Here is a 13,497-nt window from a genome sequence, read left to right on the forward strand (position 1 = left end):
TGGATCACTGTATTTGTAATACCTTGTATGTAACAAATTGTTGTATAAACCATCCAAGTGCTTCATGGTTTTGCCACTCTCTGGTACGTATAACTATCTTACCATATTTTTAATAAATAGTGGATATATAGATATATTTAATGTACTAATATAGTCTCTGTACATATGTATACTGACCACTTAAAAACAAATTGAGTACTACATGAGGGGTGTACCTGTGGTGTAAGGAAATGCATTTAGAACTTCTGTACCTTCTGCTTTAAGAAAATGTCATGTAATTGTGAATTTGCTAGAGGATATGTTGAATTTTTTGTTAATCACTGATGATTGTCTATGTAGATAGGTACGGACCCTGATACAACACAGAATGAAAACTTATTTTGCACAGTGCCACCAGGAGCTTTGCACAATGCTCACACCCTTTGAAACTTACAACATTTTATTTTCTTTCTACAGAAAGCTTTTCTTTACAGACTATGGGAACGTTGCCAAGGTTGAGAGATGTGACATGGATGGAATGAACAGGACATGGATAGTAGACTCTAAAATTGAACAGCCAACTGCTCTTGCACTAGACCTCATCAATAAATATGTGTACTGGGTTGACATCTATCTGGATAATGTGGAAGTTGTAGACTATGAAGGGAGAAAGAGACATACAGTAATTAAAGGCAGACAAGTAGGTATTTATATGAAAATGTAAGAAAATGATACCAATAAATGAACATGCATAATGCTAACAGTAATTTGAGATTTTTTTTCTCTTTTTGCTTCATATGCATTAGACATTAAAAGAACCACCTACATGTTTTGTTTTCTACAGGTTTTTGTTTTTAGCATATTTTGCAACCTATAAACAAACTTCCATTCAGTGCTTCATTAACAATGCACCATGCAAGTCAGTCCTCATCGTAAAAGACTTCAGGAGAAAAAATATGAGGCAATGGAAATATACTAGGGAATTATTAACATCATGGCCAGTTCAGGAAGGGGAGACTAAGAGGCAGAATATTAAAGAAACAGGAGAATAGCAAAAGATATTCACCTGTTCAGACCGATCAGGATGCCCTTAAATCATATTTTGTTGATAGCAATGGTGTTTTTCCCAGTTGATCCAGATGTTCAGTCATAAATACAAATGCTAAGACCATATGAGCTTTTGAACAGGAATATATCAATCCATTATTGTTGTTTCAGGGTGGAGAATGGAGTAGTAGGTAGCAATTGCACACAGTTGCAAGGCTCATGGAAACTGAGGGAAAATTAGCAAAGACCAAGCAATTGGCTGATTGCTACTTACATTCTTTGAGCTGGTGTGGGCACATCTGCTTCTGCCTGAGGTTAAACAGGGTGTGCAGATACCTATACATGCAGATACCTATTTACCTATTCTGCTGTAATTCTTTATTTGCTTCTAGGTACACACTGTTTACCAAAACTCAAATAATTGGCATAATCAGCAAAGTATTCTAAAGAAATTTTAGGGATTAAACTTTATTTCATAAGTACAAGCATATCAAAAGGCATGCTTTCCAAATGATACAGCCTTTCTGATTGATAGCCTGGACAGCTTTCAAAGGATTGTTCTTTATAGCAAGCATTTCCAGTCATGCATAAGATAGCTGAAAATCTTTATGAGAAGTAAAAACTGCCGAAACGAATAAATTAAATAAAAATTAATTAAGGCATTATAACGTGCATTGTAAAGAGTCACGTTGTTAATATTGTAAATATAAAGCTCTCATGGGAGTCAAATAATAAAGCTTTAAATTGTGTGCAAATGGTAATAGGAAAGAAAGAGGATTATAATGCAGAGGAGAATTCAACAATTTGGTACAGATTCATCATTATTTTCAAGTCTGTTTTCTTTTTTATCTCTGGTCTTACTCTAATTGGATTGTATTTCTATTGGGTCTTAATGAAATACTTCAATTGATTTCAGTTGTTTTCTTTTAAATGGCTAAAAGCAGAATACAATGGCAAGATTTGGTCAGCTTGGGGTAATTTCCAGGAAGGACTGATGCACTGATTATATTTGATGCACAACAGGTTTTGGGTTGTTTTTGTTTTTCTTTTGTGAGGTATGTCTGAATTTGGGAGTAAATCAGCTGAGTAAATACTTTGTGGTGAATAATTTATTGATTACACTAGTAAGATATTCAGCTTGTGAACATCTGCCAGCCAACTCTTGCTTTCAAGATTGCTCAGTGAGATATTTTAAATATACCAAAACTAGAAATCAAGCATAAACTCTAGATTATTGAACACATCATATCTGAGCTGTTATTGGCTAATTGACTAACTAAATTTAGGTAATTTTTAATCAGTGTGCCCATGCACATCAGAGATGAATAAAATTTTAGTATTTGTTTTTTGAGAAACAAGCAGTAGAGTGTGATGAAAAACATATTCAAATCTATCAAACAAAAGAATCTCAGGTATAGCTTGGGAAACGGTGTCTTTATTTATTTACTTAAAAAAAAAAAAAAAAGAAAAAGTTCAGATAGACTATTCTGCACTACTATTTACCTGTGTTTGATTATATCACAATGAAAAAATGCATTAATTCAACTCATAGACTCCTTTAAATATTTGTATTTACTAGATTTATTAGTTAATGCTAGAGAATTGTTGTTAATAATATTAGTTAATATTAGGCATTAATAGTTAATTAACATTAGTTAATACTAATATAAACTGTTGTGCTTAACACAGTATGCAGGTGTTTTTAATTTAAAAGACAGAGAACCAAGGAAATTCAAAGGCTAAATGAATACACATTGCTAAATACTCTTATTTTTCTTCCTTTCTTATATAAAACTTTAGTCACTATAAACTGTCGATTAAAAGAGTGTGAACTACATTTGTAGTGTAGTTTCCATGTATTTTTTACTAATTTTATCAACATACTGAGAAACTATTTTGTGTAGTTTGCCATGTGCATTTCACATTATTATTTAATGTTCGTAAAACATGGCTATACCTACAACATTCAGCCAAAATAATGATTTTTTTTTTCTCTCTCTTTTCCAGGTTAGGCATCTTTGTGGTTTGGCAGTATTTGAAAACTATTTATATGCAGTTAATTCAGATAACTTCAGCATTTTACAGATAAACAGATATAATGGCACTGATGTTCAGTCTCTTATAAGACTTGACAATGCTAAAGGGATCCGTGTGTACCAGAAAAGAACTCAAACAGCAGGTGAGATAAAAATTCTTCTTTCTAGGAAATGTAAACTGAGTTAATAGGTGAATGTGTGTTGAAGACTATTCTTCCATAAAGATGTCTCACGAGGTGCAGTGAAAAGCTGACACTACAGCAGAACTCTCTGTGACTTCTTCACCTTCCTAGTCTTCTGTTTTCTTCACTGCCAGTTTTCACACTTCCTGACCTCCTATCACCCACCACTGGTTCCTGAACATTCAACTTGGAGAATGGCCTAAGAGCCCTGGTTTGCAAGTGCTCTGGATCCACACACTCAGCCTTTCAGAATTTAACACTCAAAATTGTTGTGTCCAATACTTCCCACCTGGTTGGGTATCTGACCTTGGAGATTCCTCGTTTCTCTGGACCTGCTTTCTGCACAGGCTGTACCCCCTGAGAGAGTCAAAATTCCTTCCCTCAGTCTTTGGAGTTGCCAAAAAGAATGGAGATGTAGTCAGGTAGCCCTCCAACCTGTCAGCAGAGTCATTGGTGAGACAGGAAATTGTTGTTAAGTTTTCCTTCACTTTGATAAATACAATCTTTGACTTTTGTCAGAGAAAACCCCATTTTAGTCTATAATGAAAAACTTTTAAAATCTCAGAATTTTTGGTCAAATAGCAAATTCTGAGGTCCATATGACTTGAATCATAGGTCTGATTGTATAACTTTCTGCTCTCAGAACATCAGTATGATTTGTGGGCACTTTGCACAAAGTTAGTAAGATCCAAAATTATGAGTGTTTTTTTTGGTTTGTTTGTTTGTTTTTTTAATATATGACTGATAGCAGTAAATACTAGAATCCTTGTCATGACTGTTGGGATGTAAAAGCTAACACACTAATTCTAGTGATTAACATCAATGTTATTAAACAGCCTGACTGCTTTTAGGGATGGTTCTGAAGTGATAGCAAACTATAACTGATTGGGTGAACTAATTTTTACTCTATATCTGAATGCATTGATTTTGCAGATGTCAGAATCTGAAGGAGGCCGCAAAGACTCTCTTCTTGCTATAGGCCTCCCTCTTGTACCCCTGAGGGAGTCAGAGAGGTTGAGTATAGTATAGCAGAGACATGAGCACAGTGTAATCTTTTATTACATCCTGTGATTAATCTGTTCCTCTTGCCCTTTGTTCACTCTGCAGCTCCTTTTGTTTTGAATGGACGTGTTTGTTGCTTGTCAAGATTTGCTGTAAAGGCTGTCTGAACTTGGTAGAGTTTATGTATACCTTTAACAATATTGATCTTAAAACACTGGATTACTTTTTAAAAATAAATAAATAAATAAAACAACTAAGAAGCTTGAGGGGAAGGAGAAAGATAGGAAAAGCAGTTTTTGAGCTAAAATACTGTTGTCCTCTTCTAAGTCAGTGTAGTAAATACAAAATAGAATTATAGTTTTTGTTTTGTTTTCTGATCTTATTTGCCTTAAATAATATTTAAAAGTGTATTTGATATATTAATCTGCTAATTGAGAGCTGTGCTTTAGTTGAATTTCTGTCCCAAATATGAGGAAAATGCTACAAGACTTATTTTGTTCTTTAGTTTCTGCACAGGTGTCTCCCCAAAAAATTTGCTGTGTAATGTTGTTGAATATATAGTGAACTGTAATGGGGTATTTGGCATGAGATTCACTCTGCTCTAAAACAAAACAAAACAAACAAACAAAAAGAATCAAACAAACAAATAAAGGTAAAGAAAGTCATATATCCCAGCATAGTGTTGCCCACCAAACAACTCTACAGAAACTCATTCAGAAAGGAGTTATCCCATACAGCATTGTAGGCTTGATAGGCACAAGATGGTCCTTTGGATATATGTGTTTGTCCCCTTTGGGTATCACCTTAAAAAACACCTTCTTTTGTAATTATATTATGAGGAAAGACTTATCATGACAAAACAAAACAAAAAATCCCTTTTTTCCCTGTCTAAATTTTTCTACATACTGATGCATATAGAAATGTTATCTGACCATAACTGGATTTCCATTGTGCTGTTTTTTGCTCATTGTAGTCAGAAGCCATGCATGTGAGGCGGACCCATATGGAATGCCAGGGGGATGTTCGCACATCTGTCTGCTCAGCAGCAACTACAAAACACGGACTTGTCGCTGCAGGACTGGCTTCATCTTGGGAAGCGATGGCAGGTCATGCAAAAGTATGTTACTGAAATCAAACAGTTTGCCAGATGCTAATATTTCAGGTCTTAGTTAATGTGTTGTTTAACTTGAAATCAATAACAATATGGGCTGTCACATGGGCTGTTTTCAGGTAAAACTGCTTTGCAACGTGTACTTGGCATTTGATTCATATACTCTTTTCACTCCTTAAAATGGTTTCACAGTTCACAGAAGTGACAAATCAGGGATGCTCTTTAAAAGACTTCAAAAAATCATCACAAGTTCCCAGTTTTACTCTTTTTTAAAGTATAAACTATGTGTTTATATTTTATAGGAAGAAATTCTTCATTCAGAGGGTGGTGAGGCCCTGGACCAGGCTGCCCAGAGAAGCTGTGGCTGCCCCATCCCTGGCCAGCCTGAATGGGGCTTTGGGCAGCCTGGTCTGGTGGGAGGTGTCCCTGCCCATGGCAGGGGGAGGGTGAGGGAGGAAACTAGGTGGTCTTTAAGTTCCCTTCCAACGCAAACCATTCTGTGATTCTATGAGTCTATTTTTGTCTGATTTCTTGTTCAAATGACATTGATTTAGTTCAAAAGAAAGGTATGCAACTAAATGCTTTGATGGATGGTGGTAGATAACTGCATTTGACCTCAGTCAATCTTCTCCCTGTTTGCATGAACAATTCCAGCAAAAAAAAAAAACACTGAGAGGCACTGGGAAAAGAATATGTTTTAGACAATTTTAAGAGCTATACTTATAGCATGAAGTATTAAGGATTTTTGTAAGTATCTTTAAGAAAATCTCCTTAACGAACTTCAGTTATTTGTAATTAACCTACCTAAGGAAACTGTAAAAAAAAAAAAAAAAAAAAAAAAAAAAAAGTAGGAAATATCAGTATCCATGTTTTGTATCTCAGTATGAAGGAATGAAGGAAGTCAGCATGTCAATTTGTTATATTCCTTCCCATCTTAAAGAATTTTACCGTAACTTTTTGTTTGCGTCTTAGAAACTTCAGGTGAAAAAAAAATGGTGTTTTGAATTTGCTGAAGTTTACAGTCTTGTTAGATCTAATGATTGCTTCAGTCGTGGTCTACATTACCCTGATAGATCCTAATGAATTGTAAAATTAAATGTCTGCAGTGCTATATATGTGCATTTTACATTAGATGCAAAGTTATTCTGTGATCTAGCATTTCTTTTCAGTGTGAACTTTTATAGAAAAAATAATTAGATGTAAGCAGCTCACTGAAGTAATTTGTATTTTAATTAAGGTAATGTAATTAGCTAGATTTCTTCAGTTTAGATACCTTTGGAATATATGAAAGTTTAATTTTTGGTATTGAATAACGCTCCTGCTCCCCCACTAATTGTGCTGGTTAATTAAACAGTGACATTATGCACTGTAAAGAAGATTAGGCAGCATCAGTTGTTTATGTTTGTAATCTTTCTTTTGCAGGACCAAAGAATGAATTGTTTCTTTTTTATGGGAAGGGACGCCCAGGAATAATACGGGGAATGGACCTGAATACCAAAGTATCTGATGAATACATGATCCCTATAGAAAACTTAGTCAATCCTCGTGCCCTGGACTTCCATGCCGAAACCAATTACATTTACTTTGCTGATACTACCAGTTTCCTAATTGGACGACAGAAAATTGATGGCACAGAGCGAGAAACAATCCTCAAAGATGGTAGGCAATGCTAACTGATAGTGACATTCAGAGAATCTCACTCAGGAGAAGTTGAACTGACCTTTACAGATAATTTAAAACTTTGTTTAAATCACCTATTGAAAACAGACCCAAACTAGACCTTGAACAGAGTTGGATACATTTATTTTTTTTAGAACTTCCTATTTATTTTTCTGTACTGCAGGAATGCTAAGTTTGGTTAAATTGCTCTGCTGCAAATTCTTTCTGTTTAGCCTATACTCCTGCATTTCCACTGCATTCTTTCAGTAGGTACAGTGGATCCATAATGTAATTCCTGTAATTGTTTACTAAACTATCCAATGTCCTTATGAATATTGTGAGACTTCTTACTTACAACCTGTATCACAATGTGGTTTCTGGAGTTTATTCAAGTAGATTGGCAGAGGAAGACTTTCTGTAGTGCTATCACTTGAAAACTAATTAGGGGGAAAAAAAAAAAAAAGTGATTTAGCTTTGTCTTTTCTGATGTATTTTTCCTTGTATCTGTGGAAGCAACAGGAAAACCTAAACACTTTTGAGAATCTGAACTAAGGTATTTGTACTGTATATTATAGCAAGTAGAAAAACTATCAGCAGTTCTCTAGTTTCCACCTCTCACCATAGAATCTCCCTGGTCTAGAGGCACATCTCTTCATATTAAATGCTATTTCACTAACTAAACCTTTAGACTGTCAACCCGTCTTTTTCTTTAACAGACATTTTTCATGAAAGACGGCTTCAGCAAGATGTAGCTACTGCCTCAGTTGAAATACATTCTGCAGTAATTATTTTCTAGTACTCAAGAAAAATAAAAGCAGCATGAATATCCATCTTGCTCTTCATAGAGCTTAACGTCTCCATTTGTAAATTGAAGCTTGAGACTGTGAAAGTAACTAAAATACTTTTGCATTAATGGAGGGATTTTCATTCCCCATGATTCATAACCCATGTTTTAATCCTGCTGTCTCAGAGACAACTCTCCCATTTGCAGTGCTGTGACGCTTTTTTTGGTATAAGGTCTCTCCTCTCTACAGACCTCAAAGTCCGCATGCAGATCCCTTCAGGAGTAGCTACGAGGAGCTTGGTGATAGCATAATAAATGGTGGCTGTCTGAGTAAATAATGAACACTCAGGTGCCAATCTGGTAATTCTTCACTGTGTGTATGGAAATGGGTAACATACATCACCAAATCTCTACTGCTGAACTTTAACTAAACAACAGACATTTTATTTTACAACAAGCTAATCCAAATGTGGAGTGCAGGTAGAGTGGACAGTATATAGACTTAAACATTCACGGTCATACCAAAGAGTATCCTTGCTGAAGGGTGTCAGACAGGTTGAGGTTAGCCTAATCAAACATGCAAACGTCAATAAACATTGTATACCAGATCAACAACTTGATGAGATTCTTTTAAATAATTTTTAACTGTAATTTCTACTCTTCGTAAATACAACATAGCAAAATGCCAAAGTACTGCCAAAAGAGATGTGGATTACTTAATGATGTATTGTTAGTGTTCCTAATATTTAAAAATAAATAAAATCAGTGTCATTCTTTCCTCACTCATTTTCCAGTAGCTTACATTGTAAGTTAGAACTTGATGTATTTTCATAACTTTAAGGAATGTTTAAAGAACACTTGTTAATGTGTTTATCATGATTTTAAAAATTAATATGGCCTCCAGCCATACCACCTCAGCTTTTATTTCTGTCAGCTCTCAAGAGCTCAGCAGGGATAGATTAAATCATTCCTTGGTGGAAGGCTACTAGAGAAAATCAGGTGTGTCAGGAGGTGGTTTAATATTCGCTCTGTACAGCATGCTGCTAAGGAGCTCTATCTGTGTCATTTCTCAGATGAGAAGTTGTCATTTTTTGTGACTATCAGGTTTTGCAAGAACAGATATGCTAGCTCAAACAACACTGTAACTCAGATAATTACAGTTTGCCTACATGAGAGCCTGATCCTACAAGCTGTTGACTGGCAATTGAGAACGCTGAGCACCTAACGCTGCTGGAGTTTGATTTCCGATACAGCTTCAGCTGTGATTTCTTATTCTTCACTTTGGAAAATAAACTGCTGTGTAGTATTGATAACTGTTTGACAGCCCACAGCAAGGCCTATCCCAGACTTGGCAGCACAACTGCAATAAGTGTACTTTCATCAGCAACAGAAAATGCTGTAATAAAAGTTTCAGACTTACTTTTTAAATACATTTTTTAAATTTAAAAAATGGAACAAAACAGATATTTTTTTTAAAGGGACTTAAGGATTGTTCAGTTGGACCGCCACAAACACACACTCTCCCTCTTTTATTCTTCCTTTTTAAAAAAAAAACACATTTCTTTGACACCCTGATGTTATTTGAGGTCACTGTAAGCCTTAATGATTTATATCATGGAAAACTTGGAAATATTAGCAAGGATGGGCAAAGGCTAACTTTTTGTTTAAACAAGGTAATGGTAAGTCTACACAGATCTTTGGAATCTATCTGTCTAGCTGGTTTGTATACAGAAGAACTATTTTAAAAAATATATATGCTTGTGTTATGTGTAGTATTTTAGGCAACATTAGTGCACATGATTTAACTGACATTAATGGAGTTAGGCCATTCTGTACGAAATTGCATACTGTGCTTATAATCTCTTATACATTTAAAACCGATATGGCAAATTGTTGCCTTTAGAAATATGAGTTTTTAAAAATCTTATATTTGTATTTGAGCTTCAGTTCACATTTAAAAAAAAAATAAAAATAATCTCATCTAAATAAGGAAGCTTTAGATGTTACATATGTTTAATTCCTGTTACTATTCAGGTCACTGCAGTGGTACAGTGTATTTTGCAGTTCAAGGTTTAAATTTAGAAAACAATCAGACGAAAAAAAACTGTGAAAAAAAAAAAAAAGTTTGACATACATCGCAGCTTTACATGCATACACCTCCATTTACATACATCTCCACAAGTGTTAAAGTTAACATAGGCAATATGCTTGGGATAAAATAATTACACACACTAGAGAGACTTCTAGTCCCACATTGTTAACTTGTTCGAGACAAGCAAATTCATTTCTCAAATACTTTTATATATAACTCCACGATATTGACAGGAATTTCCTTCCTTCCTTTTTTTTTTTTTTTTTTTTTTTTAAGGAATATTTCATCTGTATATTTCTCTTTATTAATTTGTGCTGTTTGTCCACTGTCCATTGTACTGAGGGAAAACAGGGAATATACTTTTTATATCAGGGGATACTGATAAGGGAAAAAGTTCTAAATAGTATTACATGGCTGTCATGATGTCACTTTTAGTAGGCTCTTACTGAAAAATACTTATTGAAATATCTGTCTTAATAAGGGGATTGTTATTTTTAGATCTGAAAATACAGTGCATATCTCTACTATATTCTTAAGATACTTCAACATTGCATTTTAAATGCATTTGCGTTTTTTTTAAAGGAAATAGCTATAAAATTTAGGAAAAATGTTATGTGAAAACATTATGTCTCTGCTAACTTGATAGGGATTTAGTGACATTACAACTCTCTGAAAAACATTGTTCAACAAAAGGACTGTGAAGTCACTTGTCATGTTACAATGCTATTGAGATTATAATGACACCTTTTATAGATGCTTTTATTGCATCCAAGTCTATAAAAAGCCCAATATTTCATTTTTGGGATAAAACTCATATTTTATCTTGGTGTGTTTTTGATGGTACCCTGTACATTATCTATGGGCTATAGTAAGCAGTAAGTTTTTTGCAGTCTGTTAAATAAGTTATGTTAAATAAGTTATGTACCTTGACTAGGTACAAGTGCCTTACATTCCCATCTGTTACGAAGAATTTCACTGGTTTCTTGTGGGGAATGGAATAATTTATTAGAACATCGCTAAAGGCGTTTGTCATCTAAAAAAAAATAGTATTGGTGAAGAGTTTGTCCCAAGTAAAACAGGTCTGATATGTTGCAAAAAAACCCTCATAGTTATGCTGAAATTATTAAACTTAGTAAGTACGGCCTTTCCATTAGTGCTTACTAATTGTATTATGGGGAGGCATCTTTTGTGATGAAATTTTAAAGTTTTAGAGTATGGCATTAGCCTTGCACAATTTTGTTGTGGTAAAGATAACTCAGACTATCAACCTGAGCTGTGCCAAATCATGTAGGAGTGATATAGGAGGATGAGCGATTCCACCTACAGTTTTACTTCAGAAGACTACTACAGTGAGCAAAGCTTTTGGGTGGGTGGCAGTCAGGTAACCACTGGGTACCACCACTTGGGCCTGTCTCAACCTCTTTCATGTGCCTCCAGTTGCTGGTGGCTGGTGTTTGGCTCAGAACAACCCTGAGGTGCTCACAACCAGACCCAGAAACCTTGGGGACCCAGTAATGGAAGGACACCCCCAGCTGCCACAAGGTGGTGGGGTGGGGGTGGCAGGCAGTGTTGAAGCATTGGTTGAGTTGAGATGGAGCAAGAAAAGCATGCCCCAAAACTAATGGGATTGTCAAGGGCTGGTTACATGTAAAGGTGTTTTGTGGGCGCTGAGAGGTGGGGATGCTGCTGAGGCACACTGTTTGCGTGTGTATTGTTTGCTGTGTTAGTGATGCTCCTGTACATAGATGTGGAGAATTACTCAAACTGTTGTAATGTTCTTGCTTCTGTGCTTTGCATGGTCAATGTATATACAATGTATATTTTGCTTATTTTTTTAAAAAATAATGATATTTTTTTATTTGGGTAAAAACAAGATAATTTAGATGGAATACTACAGTTAATCCTCGAAGCTTCTCCTGACTTGGGTGATATAACAATTTTGGGTTAAATTTAAGAGCTAAGTAGGATTTTGTTAAACAGTGTTTTGTCTGAGTCTGATTAGTTAGCATATGCAGGGCTTATGGCCTAATACACAAATTTTATGGCCAGTAGGTTGTCTTCAGCAAAAATTAATTCTGACAGACACAGCAAACTTCAGTAGTGTAATTCAGCAAATATAATTAATTCAATAAAATAATCTAATTTAGCTATATGTATAAGATATTGTCCATTATTGACATTAATGGGTAGTGTTAGAAAATGAATGTATAATATTAATCTTTTATTACTGCCCCTCCCTTCTCTCTCAGATCTCGATAATGTAGAAGGCATAGCAGTGGACTGGATTGGAAATAATCTTTATTGGACAAACGATGGCCACAGGAAAACGATTGCTGTAGCCAGACTGGAAAAGGCTGCTCAAAGTCGGAAAACTTTGTTGGAGGGAGACATGTCCCACCCTAGAGGAATTGTTGTTGATCCTGTCAATGGGTATGGAGTAGTCTATCATGTTTAATTCATATCTTTATAGGATAAATACAGGATTGAATTTTGCTTAGGATGGGTCTGTAAAGCCAAATAGTAGTCTAAAATTCTGCAGTAGTCTAGTCTATATCTCTAATTCCTGTCAAGAATTCTTGTCTGAAGCTTTGAGAAGAATGTGTATGCTCAGACACAGCTGAACCTATGTCAAGTTAATTTGAATGTGATTCACTTTTTGCTTGAACAAATTGAGTGTATCAGACCTGTATGTATTTTTAATATTAGGTGAACTTTATAATACTCTTCTTTATTTCTCTCTTTTTAAGTCTCTATTTCTCAAGTTAATTAAAATCATATCCTTGTACACATTAGTTTACAAAAATAAATGAGACAGGTATTTTTCATTACTAATATAATAGGTTGTGATAGGCTGCATAATAAAAAGAACATTATATTAGTGTGTTATGGTTGTGGTATACCTAAAAATTCACTGATACATTTATTCAGAAAATTGTCACTGGGGAATGATTTAGGCAGGTAACTCTAGTGTGGCTGGATTGATTGCTGTTTTTCTAGTACTAGAATGTATTTACACTATCAGGTTTTCACTTTTGAGCTTGTCCTTGAGGAATGGAAGTGACTGTGGACAGGCTATAATTAATTAAGGTCAGATAGTAAGAATGTAAAATCAGACCACAAACCATAACCATACCTACAATTACTTTGTTAAATTTTCCAGCTCAGTAAATGCATGGCACAGGAAATAGTGTATGAAGATGTATTATCTGGAAAGGACTATTATATAAAACACTTCACTAATAAAATAACTTGCCCTTCATGATCATGCTTCCCATGGAAGCTTTTCCTGAGGGATAGCGTTTATTATGGCATTCTAATTATGTTTAGAAAATATTAGTCTTGATTTAACCAACACAGAAGTATTAACTGCATTTTGAGATACAATTAAAGCACATTAATGTAAATGTCCATTACTGTAAGCATGTTTTAGTTTATGACATGATAACTAGAATAAGTACAGACAAAAAGTTAATGGGGGAAAGCTCATTAATTGCTCTTTAGGAGTCATGTAAATAGGTATAAAACATATTTTGGCCTTCAGTATAAATTCCATACTGGCCTGTATCTTTTCTTGAGCTTTACAGCATATATAGGTTTTAAAATTC

General features: G+C 34.8%; 1 protein-coding gene across 1 annotated transcript in view; it reads left to right on the top strand.

Moving 5' to 3' along the window:
* The window catches only part of LRP1B (LDL receptor related protein 1B), a 669,075-nt gene that overhangs the window by 416,200 nt on the left and 239,378 nt on the right, over positions 1 to 13,497 (top strand). The window contains exons 8-12 of the mRNA XM_038182072.2: positions 457 to 679; positions 3,034 to 3,205; positions 5,220 to 5,363; positions 6,780 to 7,016; positions 12,142 to 12,322. Coding sequence (XP_038038000.2) covers positions 457 to 679; positions 3,034 to 3,205; positions 5,220 to 5,363; positions 6,780 to 7,016; positions 12,142 to 12,322 — 957 coding nt within the window. The remainder of the gene's footprint in view (positions 1 to 456; positions 680 to 3,033; positions 3,206 to 5,219; positions 5,364 to 6,779; positions 7,017 to 12,141; positions 12,323 to 13,497) is intronic.

The sequence above is a fragment of the Anas platyrhynchos genome, chromosome 7 (assembly GCF_047663525.1).
Source record: "Anas platyrhynchos isolate ZD024472 breed Pekin duck chromosome 7, IASCAAS_PekinDuck_T2T, whole genome shotgun sequence".
Taxonomy (NCBI): domain Eukaryota; kingdom Metazoa; phylum Chordata; class Aves; order Anseriformes; family Anatidae; genus Anas; species Anas platyrhynchos.